General features: G+C 36.6%; 2 protein-coding genes across 3 annotated transcripts in view; both read right to left on the bottom strand.

Annotated features, from left to right (window-relative positions):
• LOC124609611 (neurocalcin homolog) overlaps nt 1-13204 on the bottom strand; it is a 49932-nt gene extending 36728 nt beyond the window's left edge. The window contains exons 1-3 of the mRNA XM_047140087.1: nt 13000-13204; nt 6227-6345; nt 1172-1360 (exon numbers count right to left, since the gene is read on the bottom strand). Coding sequence (XP_046996043.1) covers nt 1172-1360; nt 6227-6345; nt 13000-13069 — 378 coding nt within the window. The 5' untranslated portion in view covers nt 13070-13204. The remainder of the gene's footprint in view (nt 1-1171; nt 1361-6226; nt 6346-12999) is intronic.
• A 164-nt stretch (nt 13205-13368) lies between these two features.
• The window catches only part of LOC124609585 (neuronal calcium sensor 2), a 454649-nt gene continuing 441756 nt past the window's right edge, over nt 13369-26261 (bottom strand). For both annotated transcript variants that reach the window (XM_047140083.1, XM_047140086.1), the window contains exon 5: nt 13369-17963. In XM_047140083.1, the coding sequence (XP_046996039.1) occupies nt 17787-17963 (177 nt within the window). In that variant the 3' untranslated portion in view covers nt 13369-17786. The remainder of the gene's footprint in view (nt 17964-26261) is intronic.

Raw genomic sequence — 26261 nt, 5'->3', positions numbered from 1 at the left:
GCCAGTCATCTGCTGCGAGGATTGTCAGAAACACTTTCCCAGCCTCCTTGAGAATGGGTGAATGACTCGTACACACACTTCATGGATAGTGCTTGATCCCCATAAACACATACCAGCATTGCATGCGTTTCTTTTAGTGTTTTGCCAAGCTTAAAACAAAACTTTAAATTGATCCTTTGTTTGTTCATTGTCCTGTTTTTAGTTCAGAACCAATGCACTAAACAAGCACTTTTTCCAACAGGTCTAACATGGAACACTCACGATGCTCAACTGAACTATGGTGGGGGCAGGTTTTCAACAGCAGCTGCTAAACAGGTGCAGCATTATGAATCTCCAGTGTTGTCTGACTGACCGTTCTGACTTCATTCACCAAAATTTATTGTCAGTGGTTGTATATTTACTGGAGGAAGTTAAAAAGAAAGTTAATGAAGCACCAGGTGAAGTGGGAGCCTCAGGCAAAAATGCAAAAGGTTTAGCAGAAGAACACCAATCTGAAGGACTTCAGCACAGCAGCATACATACTTAATGGAAAATCTAGCTCCCCTGACTGCAGCATTCCTGCCCACCATGTGCCAAAAGAAAGTGCACCTCAGTACACCTCTGTTGCATCCGTTTATGTATAATGCGGTGTGTGTGTGTGTGTGTGTGTGTGTGTGTGTGTGTTTTATCTGCCTCAACAACTCCAGTAAAGGTGAAAAGAATGAGTAAATTACATTTGTCCTAGTTTACTTTAGTTGTTGATAGGTCACTGTTACCACTCAAGAGCAGACCAAATCCACATGGTGACAGCCCATTTGGAGTGGTTAACTTTCATGTATATGGTTTCTGATTCAGTTTTCAGCAGTGGTACCAAACATCAAACCAATTAGCCAGCAATTCAAGTAAAAGTAATACAGTGCTTTTTATGAGAAGTGAAACTGATAGTTTGAGAAGGTGTTATACAGATAAAAAGCAGTATGGCTACAACCTAATTATAAAATGGAGGAAAAAGCTACATCCAAATAATAAGACCTAGAACTGTTAATGTTAAATATTATTTTCAGTTGGTTTGTACAAGAATTGGTTACATAAAACAAAACATATTTTAATGAATAACAGAATATACTAAGTGAACAGTCATAACATTAAGTTTATCACTGCTTATTTACGAATTAAAATACATATTACTTACTGTCACAATTTCTAACATTTCTTGTCTGGAAATGTACCCATTTCCATCCAAATCATACATACTGAATGCCCATTTCAGTTTTTGCTCAAGTTTTCCTCGAGACGTGACAGAAAGTGCACATAAAAATTCTCTGAAGTCTATAGTCCCATCTCCATTCGCATCAAATGTTCTAAATACATGTTCTGCAAACTGTAACAGACAATTCACAAGTAATTTACAAATTTCAAAGAGAAAATAGAAAACAGTACACATTCTGGTAATGACAATTTTTCTGTTTCATTAGGAAACTCTCATTTGGTTTTTATTTTCTTTAATCTCACTTGAATATTATCGTTCTTCTTCAGACAGCCACACTAGCAAACTGCAACTAAGGAGTACAGTGTAAGCAAAACAGAGTGCAGCAACATAAAATATGGAGCTCTTGAAGTGACCTACTCTGCCCACACCTATTTTTAATACAAATGAACTCCAAATGACTTTTAACATCCACACACCAATAATTTTGTTGATAACACAAGTATACTAATATACCATCCAGATTAAAACACTCAAGACAAAGTCCATATATTGCAAAATATGGCTACAACTGATTCAGAGCAAACATTTTAAGTAGAAGCCACAAAGACTCTCTGTACACAGCCGCAAAGAAGCAAAAACAATCTGCTGGTAGCATAAGTAGGCATTAACGTTCATACTCTAAGCAAAAAACTTTGTCTAAAAGTTCTTGACATCTAGCTGGGTAACAAAGGCACAAAAAAATTGAGTCAACACACTGATAAATTCATCAAAAATCTCAGACTGAGAAACAGATAGTTAGTTATTTCTATATTCTGTGGATCATTATTGTGCCTCTTGATATGATGAGGAACAAATCAGTTTTACAGTTACAGTATATTTCCCGAGTGACAATTTGTGTGATTTTTTTAAGGTCACTTTTCCACATGCATACAGTGAAGCAGATATGATTTCGTTGTGTGTTTGAATTTAATTTTATTCTTGATTAAATTCTTTACATCACTGGGTAGGCAATCAAAGAATTTTGCACCTGAGTATTTCACCATTTTCTGTAGGGATGGGACAATTGATTGGTTTTAACAGCTGTTTCCCCAGCTGACTGCTTTTCATTCAGTCAGGTTTTTCACTTGAATGAAAGAACTGAATGAAACTAGTCTCTGTGACCATGCCAGCTACATGAATGTTTTCATATGCTCCCCAGGTCCGAGTCATTTCATTTCATGAGACACAACTGACTGACAAGTCCTGACATTTATATCAGTTACATGAATGTTTTCACTCCATCGCCAAATTTGAGTGACTTCACTTAGCTTACATAATTTGTAGCCTTTTTGGTTATACACAAAGCATGATTAGAGTTGCAAACTTTCGTGAGACAAATAACATTTTTTTTTTTTATTTCAATGGAAGGTGAATAAAAAGCATATTTCTAAAAAAAGAAATATTTTCAATGTTTATGTATTTATTTACTTAAATAGGAATTTTTCATACTGCTCGCATTACGTATGGATTTTTGATTAGGTTTAAAATATTTGCAACTGGTGCTACATTATAAATATATGTTTAAATAAATTAACAATTACTTTTTTAAATTTGTTAAAGCTATGTCTCTGTCTTCCTACTGTGACATGAACAGAAACCATATATGATACATTTTTTTTAATTGTCTGGCATCTTAATCATTTGCTTCTTACGCAAACACTGACAACTGTTGGATTTATACTAAGCACGTCCCTAATATACATCTAGGGCTGCATCTCATATTAACTAATATTTTATTGAAATGTTGCAAAATTACTAATTAAAGCTGACATTTCTGGGGCTATTTTAATATCTTCATTAGAATAAAAGGAATAGTCGGACAGGCCATTTTGTTTGGATATGTTAGCACCTGACTAACTAAAAGCAACTATAATAAAGTAAATGAAAGCTACATGTAGTTAATATGAAAACGTAGAACTCAGAAATATTTTCTTCAGTCTGCACCTATCTGAGTACTCCTTCAGGGTACACCCACAGATGATGTAGTAAAACTACAGTATGAAAGGACTGGAGTTCACAATGGCCAATAATGTTGGACTAAACAAAGTCAGTGTGACCCTTCCTACTATGCAGTAGATACATGAACTTGAGCCTCTGGTATCCTGCCCAGAATTTTCATACTGGAATGAGTTTGATGAAGGTTAATGAGAATAACTATGGGTGTAAGTTACTCACACAAAAGCAAATGTCCAATAACTGCCCAAGTAGGTACTTACTGTCTAGTTAGAAACTTAAAATTTTAAAGAATGACCAGTATATAAATCAGCTGATCAAAGTTGGATATTTTTTGTTTTTGTTTTTCTTGTGCTGTACTGTCTCAAAAAACAGCAGTAGTTATGGCACATTCCGAATAAGTCTCTTCAAAACACTGCTTTGCAAGTACTTAAACATCACCACAAGATATTTTTCGCATAGAACCTGACCCATATAAGTGCACAGATTTAATATGAAGCATGATAGCAAGTGTCATAGTGCTATATGTAGATGTCCCACACTACACAAGATGTACATGAATATAGTGTGTGCATGATGATTCTTGCTTTTAAAAAGCAATTAGCTAGAAGCAAGTCACAAAAGTTTTGAACAAAAGCAACCAAAGTTCTTTTCAGATTCAAGAAACCATTTTCAGATGGCTGCTACAGGTTTCTTTGTAGTGGCCTTGTACTGCAATGCATATTTCATATACAGGGTGAAACACCTAAAACGTGCACCACATATATTGTGGAAATGGGAAGTGCTATGGATGTGTTGTTTTCACAGAATGGATTGGTAGACAAGGGCTCGTATTGTTAGCCAGTCAACAGAGTGTAATAATATTTAGAAAGTGTATTTTTGGACAAATATACACTTTTTTACAGGGAACAATGCCTATTGACATTAAAAAACTAATAGTAGGGTAAATTACAATGTCAGTTGTGTTTGTTGCAAATTGCTAGGGCAATTCATTTATGAGACATCGTATTCTGAAAAGTTCCCACACTGACACTTGTACGATACCTATGGCAGCACACACTAAAGAACTATACAAGTTCACACACTACTTATTTGGATTCTGACCAGCAATGAGAAAATTGACCATCACAGGTTGTGTTCAAAATTATCTCCGGTAGCAACAATACATGCTTCCAGTCTGATATGGAATGACTGTTGTACAAGCGCCAGCATTTCAGCACAGATGTCTGAGCAGGCTGCAGTAACACGTTATTGCACACCATTGGGTGTAGTTGGTAAGCCCTTGTAGAAAGCATTTTTCAGCTTTCCTCACAGAAAAATGTCTACAGGTGTCAAATCTGGGGAATGGGGGAGCCAAGGCACAGGTCCCCTGAGTTCAATTCAGTGACCTGGAAACAATTCATGACGTCATGCCATCTACTTTGTGCACTATGGGCTGGACAGCCATCACGTTGGTACCACAGGTTCTTGCTACTCGGCAAGGGAACACCTCCCAGCATCCGTGTAAAATGGTCTGTTAGAAGGCTGCAATAGCTGTGCACTTTCAGTGCTCTGTCTATGAGAAACAGGCATCTGAGCTGACGGTTTGCTATCCTACACTGCACATTTACACTCCACGGACACAGATGATACACCTGATGAAGCCGACAGGGATTGTCAACAAACAATAGTGCATTTTTCAGTGGTTTAGCTGGCCATAATTGATAAATGTGAATTCATACTAAATAAGATATGTAACACATCAAGAGTATCCTATCTTAATGTCCATGTATAAAGTTAACATGATTCTCGCAATCACTTCCATGCAATATTGATGGAGAGAGATGTGACAGGGATGGAACTGATGCCAATGGAGAATGCATAAGCCAGTTGCAAGACTCATGCTACTTCCTCAAGTGACTGTGTGGGAGCTAACATGTGGTTCAATTGCAATGACAGCAAGAACATTAATTTCTACCTCTTGCCTTCTGTTGCATTGTCTATGTGTTACACTACCACTTTCACATAACTGTTTGAAGAGGGTGATAAAAAGAATGTGGAGATGGTTGATGTCTACTGGGATATCTTGCTGCATACACCATACATGAATGAACTGCATTGTTGCTACATTCTCCATACAACATGAGCATGGTAAATCCCATCATCCGCTCATGACCTACTGCTTGGACTGTCACACACTATCTGACTAGCAAGTCACAATGCACTCACAGAACACACAAGCACACTGTAAGCAAACATAACAACATTTACCTACGCAGGTTGAATGGCACAAACAAGTGTCAGCGTGGAAACTTTTCAAAATACAATCTCTCAAAAATGACTCACACTAGAATACTGCAACAAACACCATTGACATTCTGCTTTTAGTTATTTAATGTCATTAGGCTTTGTTCCCTTTAAAAAAGTGTATGTTTGCACAAAAATATATTTTCTATGTATTATTTCAATCTGTTTAATGGTTAACAATACAAGCTCCTGACTACCAATCCACTCTGCGAAAACTACATATCAACGGCACTTTCCACTTCTGCAACATATGTGGTGAAAGTTTTAGGTGATTCTCCCTGTGTAGTTATTAACAGCTGTACCACACACATACATTTGAAAAGTGTCAATTACATAATGATAGAAAAATGTATTTTCAGAAAGAGCAAACATTAAATATTTTATTGTATAGCTCCAAGAGTGCACACTACAAAAGTAAATAAAGGTGTGAACTGGAAGTGTATGGTGTAGAATTCTCATTTTCAATATTATAGGTGTCTAGTTCTACAGGTAACTGAACAAACAGTAACAGAGACCATGTATCTCTCTCTCTCTCTCTCTCTCTCTCTCTCTCTCTCTCTCTCTCTCTCTCTCCTTGCCTTCATTCAATGGTTGGGAATGCTCTGCTCCTTCACAGGATTTTTGAGAGAGAGAGAGAGAGAGAGAGAGAGAGAGAGAGAGAGGGAGAGAGAGAGAGAGAGGGGGGGGGGGGGGGGAGTACACTAAAAATAACTTTAAAATGTATGAATTAACAGATCTTTACAGATAAAACATACAAACCTTTGATGCATCCCCATATGGGAAAAAGTTCCCATATATCTTCTTAAACTCTTCAACACTTAAGTGTCCACTTGGACAGTCTTTCAGGAAGCCTTTGTACCATTCCTGAATTTCCGCATCTGGCACAAAAATACAAATGTTAACATAAAAATGTTATGTGAAAACAAACTCAACTAACAACAAAACATATTGAGACACTATTTGATTATTTCCCACATTCAACAATTATTTTTCGGAATGTGGATATCTCATAGGTTTAGAGACATGGGTCACAAGGATGCAATACAGATCTCAGAAGACAGAAAACACAGGTAAGAGAGGAATACAAGAAAATGCAATGACAATTAATATTAATGCAAGGACAAAATATGCAGAAGAGAAGAATGCAAACGCAAAAAGAAATAGTGAGATGAAGTCAACTGAGAATGATGCAAAAGTGAAAATTCACAGCAAGAATTTGACACAATTATAACATCATTATGATTTTTATATGGGTGTTTATTAACCCTGTCAGGCTTGAATTTTTTCCGACGGAAGAAAACTTTTGCTTCAATCTGTAAAGCCCTTATGAGATTATTTAAGGACTTGAGATGCAAGATTTATACGTAAATATGTGCCTGTTTTCAAAATATATTTTTTACACTTGGCTCCCTTTTTATGGACTAAAATACTAATTTTAAAATATTCACTGTAGTAATAAATAAACTGGTCATTCAATAATTACCATTCAATATAACAATAACAATAATATTCATTTATATAGTGGAATATAGTTAACCAATCACTTCAATACATTCTGGCGGTCAAAAGCTGCTGTGTACTGCTACAATGACTATTTGATGTTTTTAATGTGAATCCCAACAGTTGGCAGCATTTGTACATGATAAAAAGATTGTACATTCACACATGTGTACATGAGGTTTCCACTGGGGAAAATGCTAGTTGCAAATTTTCTTTTATCTCATCTATCATTGCAAATCTTTGTCCTTTCAATGGGATTTTCAACTAAGAGCCCGTAAAATTTAATGTACAGAACTGTAGCCAGTGGGTACGAAAGGGTTAATGTAGAAAGTACACTAATTGTATTGTGCTTCACACAAGTGTCCTCTGAGATGCCTAGATGGGCAACAATAATTTGGCTTCTTCCATAAATAGCTCCATCTTTTCAGATTTGGCTTCTGTGCTGGAAAAAACTAAATAGCAATATTTTCACAACAGATTTTGCACAAAATATGGCAAAAAGTGTTCAGGAAAGCAGGAGCTCAATAGATTACAATATTGCACAGATTGAATGCAAAGCAAATACTGTCTTATGTAAAGAAATAAAATAAATGCCGAGTTGGTGTTGAAGGGAACAATACTCTTAGTCAAAAGAGATAGAAAAAAGGCACACTGAAATCAAACACAAAAGAAGAGCAGTAGCAGGCAATATAAAGATGAAAGGGAAGTATAGTAGCTGAGACAGTAGCACGAGTACAGACATGACAGATATGAAGAAAATTACAGGTGCAAGAGGCGTTAGTTAACGGCCAACACATGAAGTTCGAAACTAATAAAAAAGACAGGGTTAATACAACAGTGATAAGATGATAAGACTATTTATGTTGCAAGACAAAAAAATAGTTCAATTGAATTCAAACTGATTGGTGAAATTCTTGTCAGAAAATAGAATAATTTTTGTAGGCTATGGTGTGTGTGTGTGTGTGTGTGTGTGTTCCTAGAATATGTGAATCTTTTTATAAGGTATAATATTGTAAAAAGGAAGGAAGACCATTGCCATAAAGGCCAACTGAAAAGTTCAAAAGAGGATTTTCAAAACAGTAAAGAAAAGACACCTTTTGTTTTTAAAAATAGAAAAAACTGTGCGTCTAAAATTTTCTGTAGTTATTTAAACACTCAAATTTATACAATGTCCACTCAAGTCTCTGGTTCATGTTTTAGCATGTTTTAATCAGGTAATTCCTAGCACTGAGAAGTGCAGTTACTTCTGCTCCAAAAACCTTACTTTTCTTAACACTTGTATCAATATGATAAAGATAATTTTGAAAGACATATGATGCACTCCCTAAATAATACTATCATGCCTTCACAGCCTATGACACAAGGTCCTCATTCAGTGGATGAGTGACCAGTTTCTCACTATCTCTTGCCCTGTACCTTTTCCTAACATAGTCCTTCCATTCAGCGCTCACAACAGGAAAGTTATTTCTCTCACTGGTCCATTTTAAAACATCAAGCAATGATTTGTCTGTGGCTGGTGTTTGTTAATACCACGTAATGTTCCAGCTAGTGTTGAGCTTCTTGGTGAAACAATGAGTACCAATCTATCAATCGACATGAATGACCATGAACTATATGCTATTTGGTATGCAGACATATCAGTATCCAAAATATTTATGTCATTAATTACATTTCCTACCTCATATGAGTTCTGTTCAAAAAAATTCCACAATTTTGACCACAAAATTTTTCTACGCTTATCTTTTACTTATTGCACATGTCATCCTACGAAATACTCTCCTCCACAATTGATATACGTCTCCCAACCTCATTTCCCATTCCGGAAGTAGTCTTTGTATGCCTCTTGCTGGATAGTGTTAAGTGCTGGTTGTGAATTTTCTTTTATCTCATCTATCACTGCAAATCTTCATCCTTTCAAGGGGATTTTCAACTTTGGAGAGAGGAAAAAAAAAAAAAAAAAAAAAAAAAATGTCTGCTGGGCCCAGGTCTGGAGAATACGGAGGATGAGGCAGCACAGTGATTTCGTTTTTTGTGCAATAGTCATGCACCAACAGGAACGAATGTGTGGGTGTGTTATCATAATGCAAGAGCCATGACTGTCTCACCACCTTTCAGGCAGTTTCCTTATCACATTTCTCATAGGCATCGCATCACTCCTGATAGTACCATCGATTAACAGTTTGTCCCTGTGGCACGAATCCATAATGAACCAATCCTTCACAGTCAAAAAAAATTATCAGCATGGCTTTGACATTTTACCTTATCTGATGAGCTTTTTTTTGTCATGGAGAACCTTGCCCAACACACTGTGAAGACTGAACCTTAGCCTCAACATCACAGCTGTAGACACACGTCTCATCACCAGTTACGATTCTCTTAACAAACACCTCATTCTCATTTGTGTGATATCTCTTCATGGATTGTGAGGTGAAGGTCTTTCTGGTCTTGACTCATGAGCCATTAGATGAATCTGTTGGCAACATGAAGCATTCCAAGATGCTGTGTCAGGATTTCATGACATGATCCAACTGAAATGTTACATTCTTCTGCAATCTCTTGACAATCAGTTTTCAGTTGGCACCTACAATTTCATTGACGTTCCTGATGAGCATTGTCGGTAGAAGTTGAAAGGCATCCTCAATGAGGGTCATTGCAAGATGGTGCATGACTATTGCACTAACAGGAATGAATGTGCGGGTGTGTTATCATGATGCAAGATCCATGATTGTCTCACCAGCTTTCAGGCAGTTTCCTTCTCACATTTTCTCATAGGCATCGCAACACTCCTGATAGTACCATCAATTTTTAAACCCATATGAACCAATTCGTGACACCGAGTATGGCTTAAGTACTCATCACCGAAGGCTTTCTGCATTATTTGGTATGTCTCTGTAAATGTTTTCTTGAGTTTCACATAAAATTCGATGCAAATGCATTGCACCTCAAACTCTGCCATCTTGAAATCTGCAAACTGTCTGACACAATTTTCTACTCAATACAGTACTGAACAATAACCAACAGACATACAATAACTAACAGACATACAATAACTAACAGACATACAACAATGAAACTTCTGACAGTGACACATTAAACACAGACATGTGCAGCGATGTAAACTGCATTTCTCTCTGACACACATTTAGCATGAAATTACAGATCTTCTGGAATTTTTTGAACAGACCTCACATGTACTGAGTTTCTTCCCTCACTCATCAGCATTTTTGGTTCCCCAAGACAAATTTCACATAAATAAGCTACTAATAATGAATCAATTATACTCTCCTGTCATCTGTCAAACCCCAAAATCTTTAATTTTGTGCTAACCTTCTTGTAGTTATTACTGATACAATGTTGTGCTCGACCTCCATACCATCTGTAGACACTGTTTCATTGAAGTACGTGACATCCTCCTCAAATTAATCATTTCTCAGTTTTATCATCCTGCCATGGCATTGCCCTTTTCTCCTTTCTGCTACCCATCATTCCTTCATTGCCAAAAAAATGCTTTAGTGGTTAAGAGACTAGACTCACATTTGAAAGAATGGGGTTCAAATCCTTGTCTGGGCTACCCACATTTATCCTAAATCAGTTCCTTGAATGGTTTGAAATGACAATCATTTTCTTTCCAACAGTCCCATCTTGAATGGCCTCATTGTCAAATCATAGCCTCCTTTCCTTCTATAAGCGACCATGATTTTTTCTCTGACTTTAGCAGGATCACTGTATCACTCATCCATGTCACTGAGTGCACTGATTCTGATTAAATTTGTTGCAGTGCAAGGACGTAGTTCAAGGTCAATAAACAATCACGTAAATAATTTCATAGTAATTGGAGCAGACTCATTTTTTGTTTTTATAGGGACTATTGTAACTTAAACTACATGAAGCCCAGTATCATGGTAAGGACTAAACATTTCTGTGTCGAGGTAATGTCACTGTAAAGCTGACAGAGAACCTAATAATGAGTGATGAACACTTCAACTTACATGAAGATCTCACTCATCACAGCCATAAACTATCAAGGTGCATTTCATGGATTTACAGTAAGGGTACAGGACAACTAAAGTGAATTAAAGAGCATAGCAAGCACTCAGCTATTAACATCAACATAACACAAATGTATGTCCAGGTAACAAGAATGTGGAAGGCTACTGACTATATCACAGAGAGAAGACAATTATACCACTCATTAAAACAATATGGGCAAAGATAGGATCATCAAACCAAAAATTTATGATCAGGTCTCATGTTAAGTTTTCTCCTCTTTCTACTAACTGCTGTACCTCACTTTGTCATTTGTGACGAAGCAAGCTCGGATCTTGATGTGTTGAACTTCCAGCCCCCATTTTTCAGCCAGTATTACAATGCAGTACGTTGAAAAATGCAGTACCTTGACAATGAGGACTATCAACGAAGAAATAAAGCAGGTGAACGTCACACAGTCAACCAGGACTTTTCCCCTGTCATAATTTGCTTCTAACATACTATCTCTGTGTTGGTTTCTGTTTAATTATAACGTAGTCTATAAGATACGAGGGTGGTTTGAAAAGTTCTTAGAATGGAATAGAAAAAAAGTACTTACATCACTGAAATTTTATTTTATTTTTCAGTGTAGTCTCCTTGTAGATTAATGCACTTGGTCCAACAATGTTCCATTGCCTTGATCCCATCTCAAAAATGAGTTTCCTCCAGGCCTGCAAAACAGTTGTCAACACTGGCTATCAATTCATCATTTGAAGTGAACCTTCATTCACCAAGAAAAATTTTGAGTTTTGGGATGAGATGGAAGTTTGACAGAGCCATATCAGCTGAATAAGGTGGATGTGGCAACAAGTCATACCTTATTTCATGTAATTTTGCCATGGTGATGGCATGTGTGCAGGTGCACATTGTCTTGATGGAAGATGACTTCCTTCCTTGCTAAACCTGGCCTTTTTTCACATATTGTTTGTTGCAATTTGTCCAGGAGGTTATCGTAGTATTCTCCAGTAACTGTTTGCCCAGTGTGGAGATAATCCACAAACAGAATCCCCTTTGCATCCCAGAACACAGATGCCGTGACCTTTCCTGCCGAAGGAATTGTCTTTGCTTTCTTTGGTGGCAGAGAATCAGCACATTTCCACTCCTCTGACTGTTGGTTTGTCTCTGGGGTATAGTAGTGCACCCAAGTTTCATCGGTGGGCACAAACCAGTGCAAAAAATCTTATTCGTTTCTCCTAAAACAGGCCAAACATTGTTCCGATATGTCCATTCTCATGCGTTTTTGATCCAGCGTCAAGAGTCGCGGCACCCATTTTGCAGATAATTTTTTCATTTCTAATTCTTCAGTTAAAATGCGATATACCCTTCCAGATGACATCTTTCAAGCATGAGAAGTTTCACACACTTTCAATGGGCGATCCTCCATGACCATTGAGTAGTGACATATCATGCCTGACCCCTGCATGGATCATCATCTAAGCTCTCCTGACCAGATTTAAATTCATTTGTCCACTTGGCAACAGTTGAATAGAAGAAGCAGAAGCCCCCAGTGTATTCAGGATATTGGCATGAATGTCTTTTGCTTTCATACCTTTCTTTACTAAGTACTTAATCACTGCTCAAATCTTGATTTTTTCCATCTTCTCAAATCTCTAAGCAGAAACAACACAGAGCCACATCACTGCCACAAGAGCACTGACTTGGCATGTGATTACAGGCAACAGTCCAATGAATATCATTTCAACAACTCATTGTGCTAGTGTGCTGACCTCTCGTGGTGATTCTGAGAACTTTTCAAACCATCCTCGTAATGTGAACCTTGCATAATTTATTTTTGTGCACATTCAGTAGCTATATATTATGAGAGTTAAAAAAGGAGGTATGTGCTCAATTTTTTTTCATAACTAAATTACAATAAATTAAAAATCTCTCTCTCTCTCTCTCTCTCTCTCTCTCTCTCTCTCTCTCTCTCTCTCTCTCTCTCTCTCTCTCTCACACACACACACACACACACACACACACACACACACACACAAAGATTAACTCACCAGAAAATTCAGTATTTTGTCTAAGATCCTCCAGTACTTCAGGTTTGAGTTTGCTGTTTTGTTTTCCCATTTTTCTTACTACAATCTACAACTAGATTCAAAGAAAATTATTCCACCAGTCGCACCTACAATAACAAAACAAAGTTAATAAATGAAATCAGATTGTTACTACATAACAAATTCTGTGTAACATAACATTCACATACATCACATCATCACTTGAAAGGGTTTTCTAATTCAATTTCAATAACTACAATCATGTTTTCTTTTTAAGGAATGACTTCATTTCCAATAATTTCTGAGTTATCTTTACAAGTTTATCATGAAAATATGTGAAGCTTTTCTTAATTTACCATTCAAAATCGCTCAGAATCTCAATGCTATTTATGTAAGTTTTAATATCTGTGCCCAACTTTCATGACATACAGTAAGAAATTACAGTTTTGTCAGAAATATGAGATTCCAGACAACACTTCCACGTCTCAAACTACATACACCATACAGTGCACTATAAAATTGACTTTTCGTAGCATCCTATGTTCTTATAACGAATTGCAGAATGCAGATTGCACTACCATCAAGTTAAATAATGGTATCAATCCTACCAATACTACACAATGAAATAAAAGTTTAAAGGCAATTCCCAGGGAACAACATTGATGTAATATATAACAAGTAGCACAAATTTATAGCTCTTTGAGAATTCACCTTCAAACTGCTATTGAGAATTGCTGATGGAACCTCATACATCTGGTACAATAAAAAACAAAGCATAGCAATGACAAATTGATAGCAATAGTACAACTTATATGCAAAACTCATATTAAAGGTAGCTATGATTTATCTACAGCACACACATCTCATCAGTGTTTTAAAAAAAGATTTATAAATACTGAAAGTGATGCAGGGATTTCATCATTGTTAGAATGCTGTATTACAACAGCATGTGCAGAGAGAGTACAAAAATATAAATTGTGCATGGACAGTATAAATGGCTTATCCTCATACATTCTGTCAAATAATATTATTTTACATAGTAATTAATGTTAATTCCAGCTCTTTATCAGCTACATAACATACCATTTTCTTGGCAGTAAATTAGATCTGTACATGAAACATCAAGCATATGAAAGAGATATAAGTTCAGAGTAGGTTTTGCCATAACAAAGAAAGTCATATCAACACAATAAATTGTGCTACACATACACTTCTATGTCACTTCCTTTCCTAATTCATTTAGTCTTTAAAATATCAAGACTCACTGAAACAAGAAGACAGCAACATTAAACGCGTGTTTCATCATAAATCAACAAGTATTAAATTTATGTCATGCTGAAACTTCATATATGATCATTAATTGTCTAGGAGAAGAATATACCTATCAATTGGATTACATTAACACATCAAGATTTCATCTCTTTAACATGGAAAATATCTGATTGACATTTCCTGATATTTATATAACATACATAATAGAAGGGGAAAGGCATCATTGCTTTAAGAGACTTGTTCCCAATATTTTAAAATTACAAAATATGGCAAAAACTGAAGGCTTGTAGTTTAAATGTAAATGTCCACAAAACAGTTTCTTCATTACCACCATATAATGTATTTGAAATGTTTATGCCCATACAGTTCAGCTTGTTTCAAATTAAATGCACCATTGAATGAAACAAAAATTGTGTTTTGAACAAATAATTTGGTCTCTTACTTTTCAGTCAAATGTTCCCCACACTTTGAGGCAGATGTAATGAATAACAAGTTCTATTTCACAATTACATTATAACGGTCTACACTTTACAGCACACAATATTATGAAACCTGAACCTCAGAGTTCCCTCTTCCATTACCTCTCTCTCTCTCTCTCTCTCTCTCTCTCTCTTTCACAACACACACACACACACACACACACACACACACTGTATTGACTTTGCATTTTAAGGCCTGGTTTCAAGCAAATTGTGTTTTTTTACATAAATTATTACACAAAGGTTAAAGATGATTAAAATGTTAAAAGGACAAGCCTACTACATAACACTAATGAAAAAGCATTGCTATATGTATACAACTGCCACACTGATGAATGATATATTTTTAAACCTGTATCATTAAACCCCTTTCATGAAAATACAGCTCTTGTATACAATCTGTACCACTGTTAATCCATATGAGAAAATATAGAGAAAAACACATTAAAAATTTTGAAGATAAGATGACACAAAAATATCACTGAGACAAAGCTCCTACCATATCTTGCAATAATGCATTCACGAAGAAAGGTATTTCCAACTGACTTATGATGAAAGGACTGAACATGATTCATTTTTTAAAGTGGAAATAAATTTTGCAGCTTGTTAGTAATCTGATACTTGCAAAGTGTACGGTATGGATAAGCTAGCTTAGTACTTCAAATGTAAGTTTATTATATTTCCACTTTTGGTGATCCAATGTAGAAGAATGATAAGGAAGGTGTTAGAAAAGGCCTGGGGCAAAGTGACAGTTTATCACTGATCTGATGAACTAAATTCAAATGTTATTTCAGGAGCTGTCATCACAACTAATCTTTGTCAGCTAAGACATTCAGATCGGTACTTGAATGAGCATATCGAAGTACAAATATTTCATAAATATTACACTTCAGGAGTGTACCACAAGAAGGAGAGTATAAGGGCAACATTTTTTAAGTTACTTTTTTCAGAATACCTTCATTCCACTGATTACAGTTAAACACCAGCAATGCGACTTGTTCAGTGAATAACTTCAATGAAAAAATATGCAGAGTTTCCACAATAGTAGAGTGATTTCATGAGTAAGTTGATGAATCATCACAAAATAAGCTGCATCTAATATGAGAGATGTACAAACATATTCACAGAGTGGCAGTTTTCAAGTATAAAATTTACATACATCCAGAATACATATTATCACAGCATTTCAGTATATGATGTCATGTGAAAAGATTAGTTTTTAAGGAGCAAGAACAAAGAGAGAATGAAGGAATACACAAACAACAAAACAAAAATAAGAAAAGAAGGAAAAATAAATACAGCATAATAAACATTGAAAGCTGGTCTTTAAGTTGCCAGTATCTATAAGCTTTTCAATGTCATTTCAAAAATAGTTAAGTCTGACATATGGAAATGAGAAAATAACATTTCTTATAACTATGAAATGTGCAGAGTGGGGAGGAACTGTCTTTTTTTTCTTCAATGCAGTAAATCTATTGCTATGAAACATGCAAACTAATAGCTTTCAGCAGCACACAACATGTTACAAATTAGTGAATGGGCAATGGGCACATCATCTATACAATCTGGCCATAAATATACAGCAAAGAACATAATGTCCAGATAACAATAGGTAGATTATGAATTTCTGACAGATTTCACTCTAAGTGCAAGATCTGTGACAAACACTTAGTTTGCTCTAAACAGTATTGCTGAAAAATAGAAAAAACAGGCAGTGGCATGGAACAGCTTACTATTCACTCCACATGCCAGAATGAATTTAACTTGCTGAATGTTTGAGAACTACAGTCTCAACTTAGACTGTGTTCACAGGTGAAGAAAGCACTTACAGAAGACAAGGAGCAAAGATTATGGAGGCATAATGTAATCTGGAACACTGGCAGTGACAGTATCTCTAAAAGACACAGAGCTGATCATATATCTGGTTCCTGCTACAAAGAAGGAATCTACAAATTCTGGAAATGTAATTACACACCCATATTTAACAACTTTCTATTAACTGCTTTGTGATATTTTATCACCTCCCATGAAATACTGCTGGTGGGTATGTTACACAGTTGCCAGAGAGAGACCAAAAGAAAAGCATGCCACCTAAAGTAAATTTCAAAAAATATTCATCAGTTACTAAAAACCCACTCAGAAAAATAATTTGCCAATTAAGTCAATGAAGTGACATAAATAAATAATTTGTAAGCAATTTCCTTGTTATTTTAAATTTCAAAAAATAGCCATCAGTTATTAAAAAAATTATTCAGAAAAATCACTTGACTATTAATTCAATGTAATGACACCAATAAATAATTAGTAATAAGTTTCCTTGTTATTTTAATCAACTGCAGTGTTGCAAAAAGATGTAAATGTTGCACAACACAAATATCATCCAGCAATAGGGTATTAGCAGCAAAATGATAATGAAGTTCCTACTACACATATACATGTCTATACTATTGTTAACCTGGGGTCAAGCATAGAAATGCAGTTACGTTTCTTTAGACATGAGCAAATAAGACTCAACCTTCTCTTCTTTTAAAGACTCTTAAAAACTTTGCAATACTTTCACAGTAGTTCAAAAATTAACTTAAAAGTACAATAAATAACAACCACATTATGTTACCAGCTGAAGAGATGGAGTCTTACATATTAATATAACAACAAATTAATGTCACAATTTCACAAAGAAAATGGAAATCAGATGATATCTATAGCCCTTGACATCTACCACTGTTATATTTCAATAACATACAGTGGAAATGCTGAAGGAATGTAGGATAAAAGTGGTAGAAAATATTTTCTGATTCATTTCAAGTAGTAACATGGAATGTGAGTTATAGCCCGTGTCACGCTGTTATAACACATCACTCTGTTTCTGTTACTGTGAGGCATATCAGTCTATCACAACAATTATGCTTTAAGCAGTGAATGACTAGCCTCACTTAGAGATGTACATGATCAAAAGAAATCTCGTTCTTATATTAATATCATAAAAAGAGAAGACATGACAATAATGTTCATTGAAATGAGATGCAACTTCTTCACTCATTATGGTGCAAGCATTTTAGAAAGTTCCTCATCTTGGAGACAACCCTTGAGGAATTCCTCTTGAGTCAACTGTCCATCGTTGTTCTCATCCATTTTGGCAAATATATTTTTAGCTCGTTCCTCAGCCGAGTCAGCTGGTCTGTTAGAAGAGCAGGCACCTAGCATGTCATAGATCGCCTGAAACAAAAATTACCATATAATTATGGATCATCTATGGTAACACATCTTAAACATTGATGAGTTTTGATGTCAATATCAAGTATACACTGACAAATGATGACTGAGAGTAACATGCATAGTTCATCTATGAAATGCCATGTAACTTCTACATAATGTTGACATTTTTCACATCATCTAGAAATCCTATCATCTGTCACATGTGCGACATTCTGTTCTCATTCAAGAATGGAAATCCATAGTACACTATTTACATGAAGAAACTTGTCATTATTCTTTCCTTTAACAACCATGGAGATGGGGGTGGGGGGAGGTGTTGACCCCTGTGGTTGCTGCTAACATTGAAAATCATATCCCTTATCCTTGTTGTAATACTATATTCAATGCTTCTGTCTCTTCTTAATCTTTATTTGATTATTTTGCTTTGTTTTTGTGACAAACTGCAAATGCTACAAGACAACTTGGATATTTTTTTCATTGATTGTGATTCCATAAGCAAAACCAGATACCTGAAAGTCAAAATGAATTAGCTTTTACAATAACAGAGCAAAGCTGATGCCTACACTGAATATAAATAAGAACAGAAATCTATGAAGCAATTTTCACTAATTAACCTTTTAATAAATGAAAAAATCAGCTCCACTGAAAGAGATAAATGTAATTGTTTATGAATTTGTTTGCAACACGGGAAAAAAAACTTACTGGATAAGGCAAACAGCCTCTATGTATGCCATTACAAACACTGTTTGATGTATTTGTATGTAAATATTTTCACAAGCAAATAAATGTCAATGTTTTGAAATTATGTTTATTTCACAGCACTTTACCATACAAAATTTATCAAGAATATCCATTATGAAGTTTGCTACGCATTAATAAATTTTATCACTGCTTGTTGTGTTAAGGATGGTAACTAATAATCTCACTCTCATCATTTAGTACTCAGCTAAGCAAAATGACATGACATGATGTGACATCCAATGTGAAAACATCATGAAGCTGACGTGACTTGACATGACTGCCTAGTGTTAATCAAACTTCACTGATTGGTCAAATCAAGCAAGGAATTCTTCAAGTGATTCATTCTCCCCACTTCTGTCCATCACTACTATGCTACAGTTGGCAATTCTACAGAGAAAAGACCTGGACTGTCAAACAGTAAGATATTCACAGAACATTTATCATCTACTGCGTGTGGATGATCTCAAGCTGTTTGGAAAATCAGAGGATGAAATCCAGCCACTGATTAACCCAGCAAGGATGTGCTAGTGTTAATTTGACCCTGCTCATTTTGTTTTGTTGGTAGTTGCGCAGTAGCACACTGTGGAAGTCCTCAGTAGCTGTAATTATCAGACTTCCCTCCCTAGTGCGTGCACACACACTAGTCAGCTGCCATCCGTGAAAGGAGATAAATGAGTGCAACAGGTAAGAGGGTATTTTTGACCTTTTCATAACCGCAAAGTAGTATTTCTGTAACCAAGTTTTCAATTTATCTTTTTTCACGAATGTTTCATGTTTTTTGGTGTTTTTAAGCAAAATGGACAACGAAGAAAGGGAGGCTGAGCGTATGCAATGTCGGCTGGTGGAATTACTACACAGTGAAAATTACTTTATAACAGATGGCAGTGAAAATGAAGATTTTGTAAATAAGCACAGTGCCAGTAGTGGTATTGAGCAAGATACAAGTGAAGGCAGTGACAAAGAAGAAAATACACCACTAAATGAGCTAGAAGTACTGCCCACTATACTGTGTTACCAAAATTAGTCAAGCGATTGGAAAATCAGGTGTGCAGTTAATTTTATTTTGGTAAAGATGGATTCAAGTGCTGCAAAAATCCACCTCAACAACAAGTTCGGATCCTTTATATAGGGTTGTTGTACATTGCTGGATTTTACCAATCTGTGAGGCAGAACACTGTTGACCTTTGGGCTTCAGACGAAGCAGGTGTTGAAATATTTCAATGTTTTCATTTTATTCAAAGCTCTCTTCATTTTGATGATAAATCCACATGTGAAGAAAGAAAACAGCAGGACAACTTAGCACCAATACGTCAGATATTTGAAATATTTGCTGAAAACTGCAAGAAAGCCCATGTACTAGAAGAATAGACAACCATGGATGAAATGCTGCTTGCATTCAGAGGCAGATGCACATTTAGACAATACATTCCATCAAAACTGGCCAAATATGGCATAAAAATATTTGGTTTGGTCAATGCAAAGAATTTCTATATCTTCAACTCAAAATATATGCTGGGAAGCAGCCAGAGGGATCATTTTCACTGAGTAATAAATCATTTGATGCGGTGAATTGGCTGGTGCAACCCATTTCAAAAACAAGCCGTAATGTGACTTTTGATAACTGATTTACGAGCTATGTCACATCTGCTGAAAGAACACAAGCTAACTTCTGTGGCAACAGTGTGTAAGAACAAGAGGCAAATCCCTCCTGAATTTTGCAAAATTCGCGGTAGAGAAATCTGCTCATCTATGTTCGGTTTCCAAAAGGATATTACACTTGTTTCTCATACACCAAAGAAAAACAAAGTTGTTTTGCTCATGTTTAGTCTTCATCACAGTGCTGAAACTGATGAATCAACAGGAGATAAAAAGAAACCAGAGATAAACATGTTTTATAATTCTACAAAAGGTGGAGCTGACATTGCAGATGAGCAGTCAGCAAGTTATGATGTAAGCCGCAACTCAAAAAAATGGCCTCAGTCTGTCTTCTGTGCAATACTGAATATGGCCAGCATAGATGCTGCTGTTGTTCAGTGATGAAATAACAATAAAAACCAAAAGAATCGTAATTTCTTAAAAACACTAGACCATACACTCGTCACTGAACACTTGAGTGCCCGAGAAGAAATACCTCTACTGCCAAGCACTTTGCGTAAGAGAATCAGAGAATTTAGTGGAGAATTTTCACAGAATCGACTGCCAGTGTCCAAAGTGTACGACACATGTTGTGAAGGTTGTCATACGTACATCTGTCAAGAACACATTTTTCCATTCTGCCAACAATGTGCAACTGCGCGGGATTAGCCGAGCGGTCTAAGGCGCTGCAGTCATGGACTGTGCGGCTGGTCCTGACAGAGGTTCGAGTTCTCCCTCGGGCATGGGTGTGTGTGTTTGTCCTTAGGATGATTTAGGTTAAGTAGTGTGTAAATGGTTCAAATGGCTCTGAGCACTATGGGACTCAACTGCTGAGGTCATTAGTCCCCTAGAACTTAGAACTAGTTAAACCTAACTAACCTAAGGACATCACAAACATCCATGCCCGAGGCAGGATTCAAACCTGCGACCGTAGAGGTCTTGCGGTTCCAGACTGCAGCGCCTTTAACCGCACGGCCACTTCGGCCGGCAGTAGTGTGTAAGCTTAGGGACTGATGACCTTAGCAGTTAAGTCCCATAAGATTTCACACACATCTGAACATCAACAATGTGCTATGGCAAGAGATGAATAACAGCTTAGGTCAAAAGTTTATTATTCATTTTGTGTTCAAAGAAGATTTATCTCATAAATACTTAGCAAAAAGTCCGAATTACTGATGAGAACGTATTGTTTTGTAGAGCTGTTAAAATGATTATTTTGTAGACTTTATGTAAAAATTAAGTAATAAAGCGTTTGTACGCTTAATGGTGTTTATTTCTATGAAAATCCTTTAATTAGTAAATATTTCATAAATTTAATTATCATCTTTTGTTAAAAAGTGCCAATAAATACTTAAAAAATATAAATGAAAAACAGGGTCAATGTGACCATCCACATCCTTAATGTACCCCTTTTGCACCACATCCTCGCCGGGTTAATAGGACATGACTCGGGACTGACATCAGTTTGGAATTAGTCCTGGATAAATGTGCCACAGCAGCACTAAAGAAAGGGAACATCACAGAAAGTTGAGGGCAAAAATTGGTAGTAGTATAGTTGGGGCATTACATGGTTGACAGACGCACACATCAGATTCAAAACATAATCAAGTTTTCAGATAATGTCTTTCTTCAGAGTTAACTAATATTTTTCTGGTCCTGTACCCACCTTGAGGAGGGGAAATTTTAGGTACTGCTGACAAATACATATAAGAACACAACACCTGCATAGCTTGGAATTATTAGTAGCTTTCTCAGGGAGGAAGGAGGAATAGATTGGAGAAGAGTAAACCAGAAAGGCATATCATTCAGACCTGTCATCCTAATGATTTCATCACTTCAATATAAGTACCGAACAGCAACTCTGTCTCAAAATTTTACAATTTTCTGAAGTGAAGATTCCTTGTGACACAATGACACCAACACACACACACACACACACACACACACACACACAATGTACTGTACGATGTGTTATGCACAATCAATGTATAGCCTATAAAAACATTTTGCAGTTGGACAACATCTACATCTACACCTACACCTATACTTATACTTTGCAAACCACTGTGCAGTGCTTGGCAGAGGTTACATTCTACCACACCAATTATTAGGTTTTCTTAGTGTTCCATTAATGTATTGAGTGTTGGAAGACTAACTGTTTAAATGTCTCTGAGTGTGCTGTAACTAATCTAATGTTGTCCTCATGGTCCCTATGTGAGTGATAAGTATGAGATTGCAGTATATTCCAAGAGTTATGATTTAAAGTCAGCATCTGAAACTTTGTTAGTAGACTTTAGTTTACATCAATTTTCAAGAGTCCGCCAGTTCAATTTCTTCAGTGTCACCAACACCCTCCCATGGATCACACAAACCTGTGACCATCGGTGCTGCCCTTCTCTGTAGATGTTCAATATCCCGTGTTAGTCTTATTTGGTATGAGCCACACTCACTTGAGCGATATTCTAGAATGCCTCACACTAGTGATTTTCAGCAGTTTCCTTTGTAGACTGATTGCACTTCCCCAGTATTCTAGCAATAAGCTCAAGTCTACCACTTGCTTTACCCATACTGAGCCTAAGCGATCATTCCATTTCATATTCCTATAAAGTGTTACACCCAGGTATCTGTATGAGTTGGCCAACTCATTGGCCAATTCCAACTGTGACTCATTGATACTATAGTCATAGACTACTACATTTTTTTCGTTTTGTGAAGCACACAATTTTACATTTATGAACATTTAAAGCAAGTTGCCAATCTTTGCACCACATTGAAATTTTCTCATTACCTGACCAAATACTTATGCAGCTTCTTTCAGACTGTACTTCAGCATAGATAATTGCTTAATCTGCAAAGAGTCTGAGGTTACTAGAAATATTGTCTGCAAGATCATGAATATACAACATGAACTGCAAACATCCAACACCCTTCCCTGGGGCTCACCCGAAATTACTTCTACATCTGAGGATGACTCTCTCTCCAAGATAACGTGCTGCATCCCCCTTCCAAAAAGTCCGCAATCCAGTCACAAATTTCACTTGATAGCCCATGTGATTGTACTTTTGACAGTAAGCAAGGATGTGGTACTGAGTCACATGCTTTTCAGAAATCAAGAAACACTGCAACCATCTGACTGTGAAAGATGCAGTGCCTTCTGGGCAGGCCACTGCCGTGGTAATACCCGTCAGACACGTCCCCTTTCATTTTGTTTTGGTGATTGTCGTACATCTACATCCACATCCATGCTCTGCAAGCCACCTGATGGTGTGTGACAGAGGGTACTTTGAGTACCTCTATCTGTTCTCCCTTCTATTCCAGTCTCGTATTGTTCGTGAAAAGAAAGATTGTCAGTATGCCTCAGTGTGGGCTCTAATCTCTCTGATTTTATCCTCATGGTCTCTTCGTGAGATATACGTAGGAGGGAGCAATATACTGCTTGACTCTTCGGTGAAGGTACGTTCTCCAAACTTCAACAAAAGTCCGTACCGAGCTACTGAGCGTCTCTCCTGCAGAGTCTTTCACTGGAGTTTATCTATCACCTCCGTAACGCTTTCGTGATTACTAAATGATCCTGTAACGAAGTGCGCTGCTCTCTGTTGGATCTTCTCTATCTCTTCTATCAACCGTATCTCGTACGGATCCCACACCAGTGAGAGTATTCAAGCAGTGGGCGAACAAGTGTACTGTAACCTATTTCCTTTGTTTTCTGATTGCATTTCCTTAGGATTCTTCCAATGAATCTCAGTCTGGCATCTGCTTTACCGACGATTAATTTTATATGGTCATTCCATTTTAAATCACTCCTAATGCCTACTCCCAGATAATTTATGGAATTAACTGCTTCCAGTTGCTGATCTGCTACATTGTAGCTAAATGATAAAGGATCTTTCTTTCTATGTATTCGCAGCACATTACACTTGTCTACATTGAGATTCACATTTTAGTTTGGAGGATCTACAATAGATTATAGTTAGAGGAAGGGTTACTCAGCTGAAAATTCAGTACAGAATCTGGCAGGGATTCCATCAGGCCCTGGAATTTTGTCCAATTTTTAACAATTTCAGCTGTTTTACAACTCCACTGACACTAAAACTTATTTCATTCATCTTTTGTGTGGTACACGGATGGAATTGGAACAGTTGACCTCAATTTTTCTCTGTGAACTAGCAAATTGTCAAAACAGCATGATACAAAGTAATAAAAACCATAATGAAACAAAAAAAGGCAGCCACATCATGGGCATGGAAATGTCATGTGGCGAGGGCTTCCCGTTGGGTAGACCGTTTGCCTGGTGCAAGTCTTTCGAGCTGATGCCACTACGGCGACTTGCGTGTCGATGGGGATGAAATGATGATGATAAGGACAACACAACACCCAGTCCCTGAGCTGAGAAAATCTCCGACCCAGCTGGGAATCGAACCCGGGCTGTTAGGTATGACATTCCGTCGCACTGACCACTCAGCTACCAGGGGTGGACACCATGGACATTAGTCATGCTGATGCAGTCAAAACTGGCTAAGAAGCATGACATCTGACCTCCACTTGTTCACTGAAGCTACATTCAGGGACCTTTTCCAAGAATGTATAATCTCCACTTCTTCAAGAATACTGAAATTGTTGTCACTATTTTAAAGCACCTTAATATGAGAAATTCAAAATCAGCCTTAAGTTTTCACCTGACAGAACATAGTCATACTGTCACTAGCTTGCCAGTAATCTTCAGGTCTTACATATGGGAAATGACGGCAATACTTTAAATATTCTTGAGGAAGATAAGATTATGTATTCCCTGAAAAAGTTCACCAAATGCATCTTCAATGGGCAATATGAGCTCAGACATCATGATTTATTAGCCAGTTTCAACTGTGTCAGTGTTTAATGTTTGCTTATGCTCATGGTGTGGTAGATATTGCCTTTTTTTGCTTTATTATGTTTTTTATTACCTTGAATCATCCAGTTTTGACGATTCAGTACTTTAATTATGAAAATTTGTTTATACACTTCCATCCAACTGGCCTTCATTCAGTCAGTGTATGGCAACCAGTTTGTCCCAGCTTCAGTCTTGTTAGTGATGTTTCATGTTTTTCATAGAAATTTAAGTTGAGCACGATTCCTCTACAGTGCATTAAGATAGTCTAGGTTCTGGCTTTTAGTAGTTTTTTTTTTAATAAATTATGTTATATGTCATGGTTTATAGCTTTTAAATAGTTGTTATCTTGAATTCATTTTGTAACCATTAACGTGCTACTTTTCCATGGTCTACCTTTTACAAAATTAGCACTAATAATTGGTTTTACAAAATTAATTTTTTTCACTTACTTTGAGGGATTACCCAGCCTTTCCACCAGTTCAGCTGTAATACTACTTGTCTAATTATTCATGCATGCACACTCCACATGACCCTGCTCTCTATGGTACTTTCGCAGATGCGCTCCGACATGCTGCCTGTTTAGCGCACAATTTTGTGCATGCACTTGTTGTTGTTAAGTTCAGATACCTGCCATCTGGCCTCGCAATGCCGACTGAGCTGTTTAGATATGAGATGATACCGAGTTCCATTATTTACTATATGTCAGCGTGTGCTATACTTTAAAATAGTTTCTTGCCGAATGCTTTTTTTGGTGGTGATGGTTGTTGTTGTTGTTGTGGTGGTGGTGGTGGTAGGTGATAACAATAATTTAAAATTGAATAAGAGAGTCTTTACCAGTATGCTTTTTAATCTCTTTTAGGCAAGTGGGTGACCTGCCAGTAGCTGCTCATTTTTTACATTATTTCATGGAGGATCACCAATTCGACATACAGGGACTCTGCTAGTTCACCAGATACTGGTCCTCATGGCAAGTGGAATTTATTAGTATTTTAACTACCTAATGGTCCCTAATTAGAAATTTCTCCTTACTAATTTCCTCCTTTCTAGGTATC

This window comes from Schistocerca americana, chromosome 1 (assembly GCF_021461395.2).
Source record: "Schistocerca americana isolate TAMUIC-IGC-003095 chromosome 1, iqSchAmer2.1, whole genome shotgun sequence".
NCBI lineage: Eukaryota > Metazoa > Arthropoda > Insecta > Orthoptera > Acrididae > Schistocerca > Schistocerca americana.
Note: the sequence above shows the minus strand (reverse complement) of the source record. Positions and strands in the feature narration are given on the sequence as shown.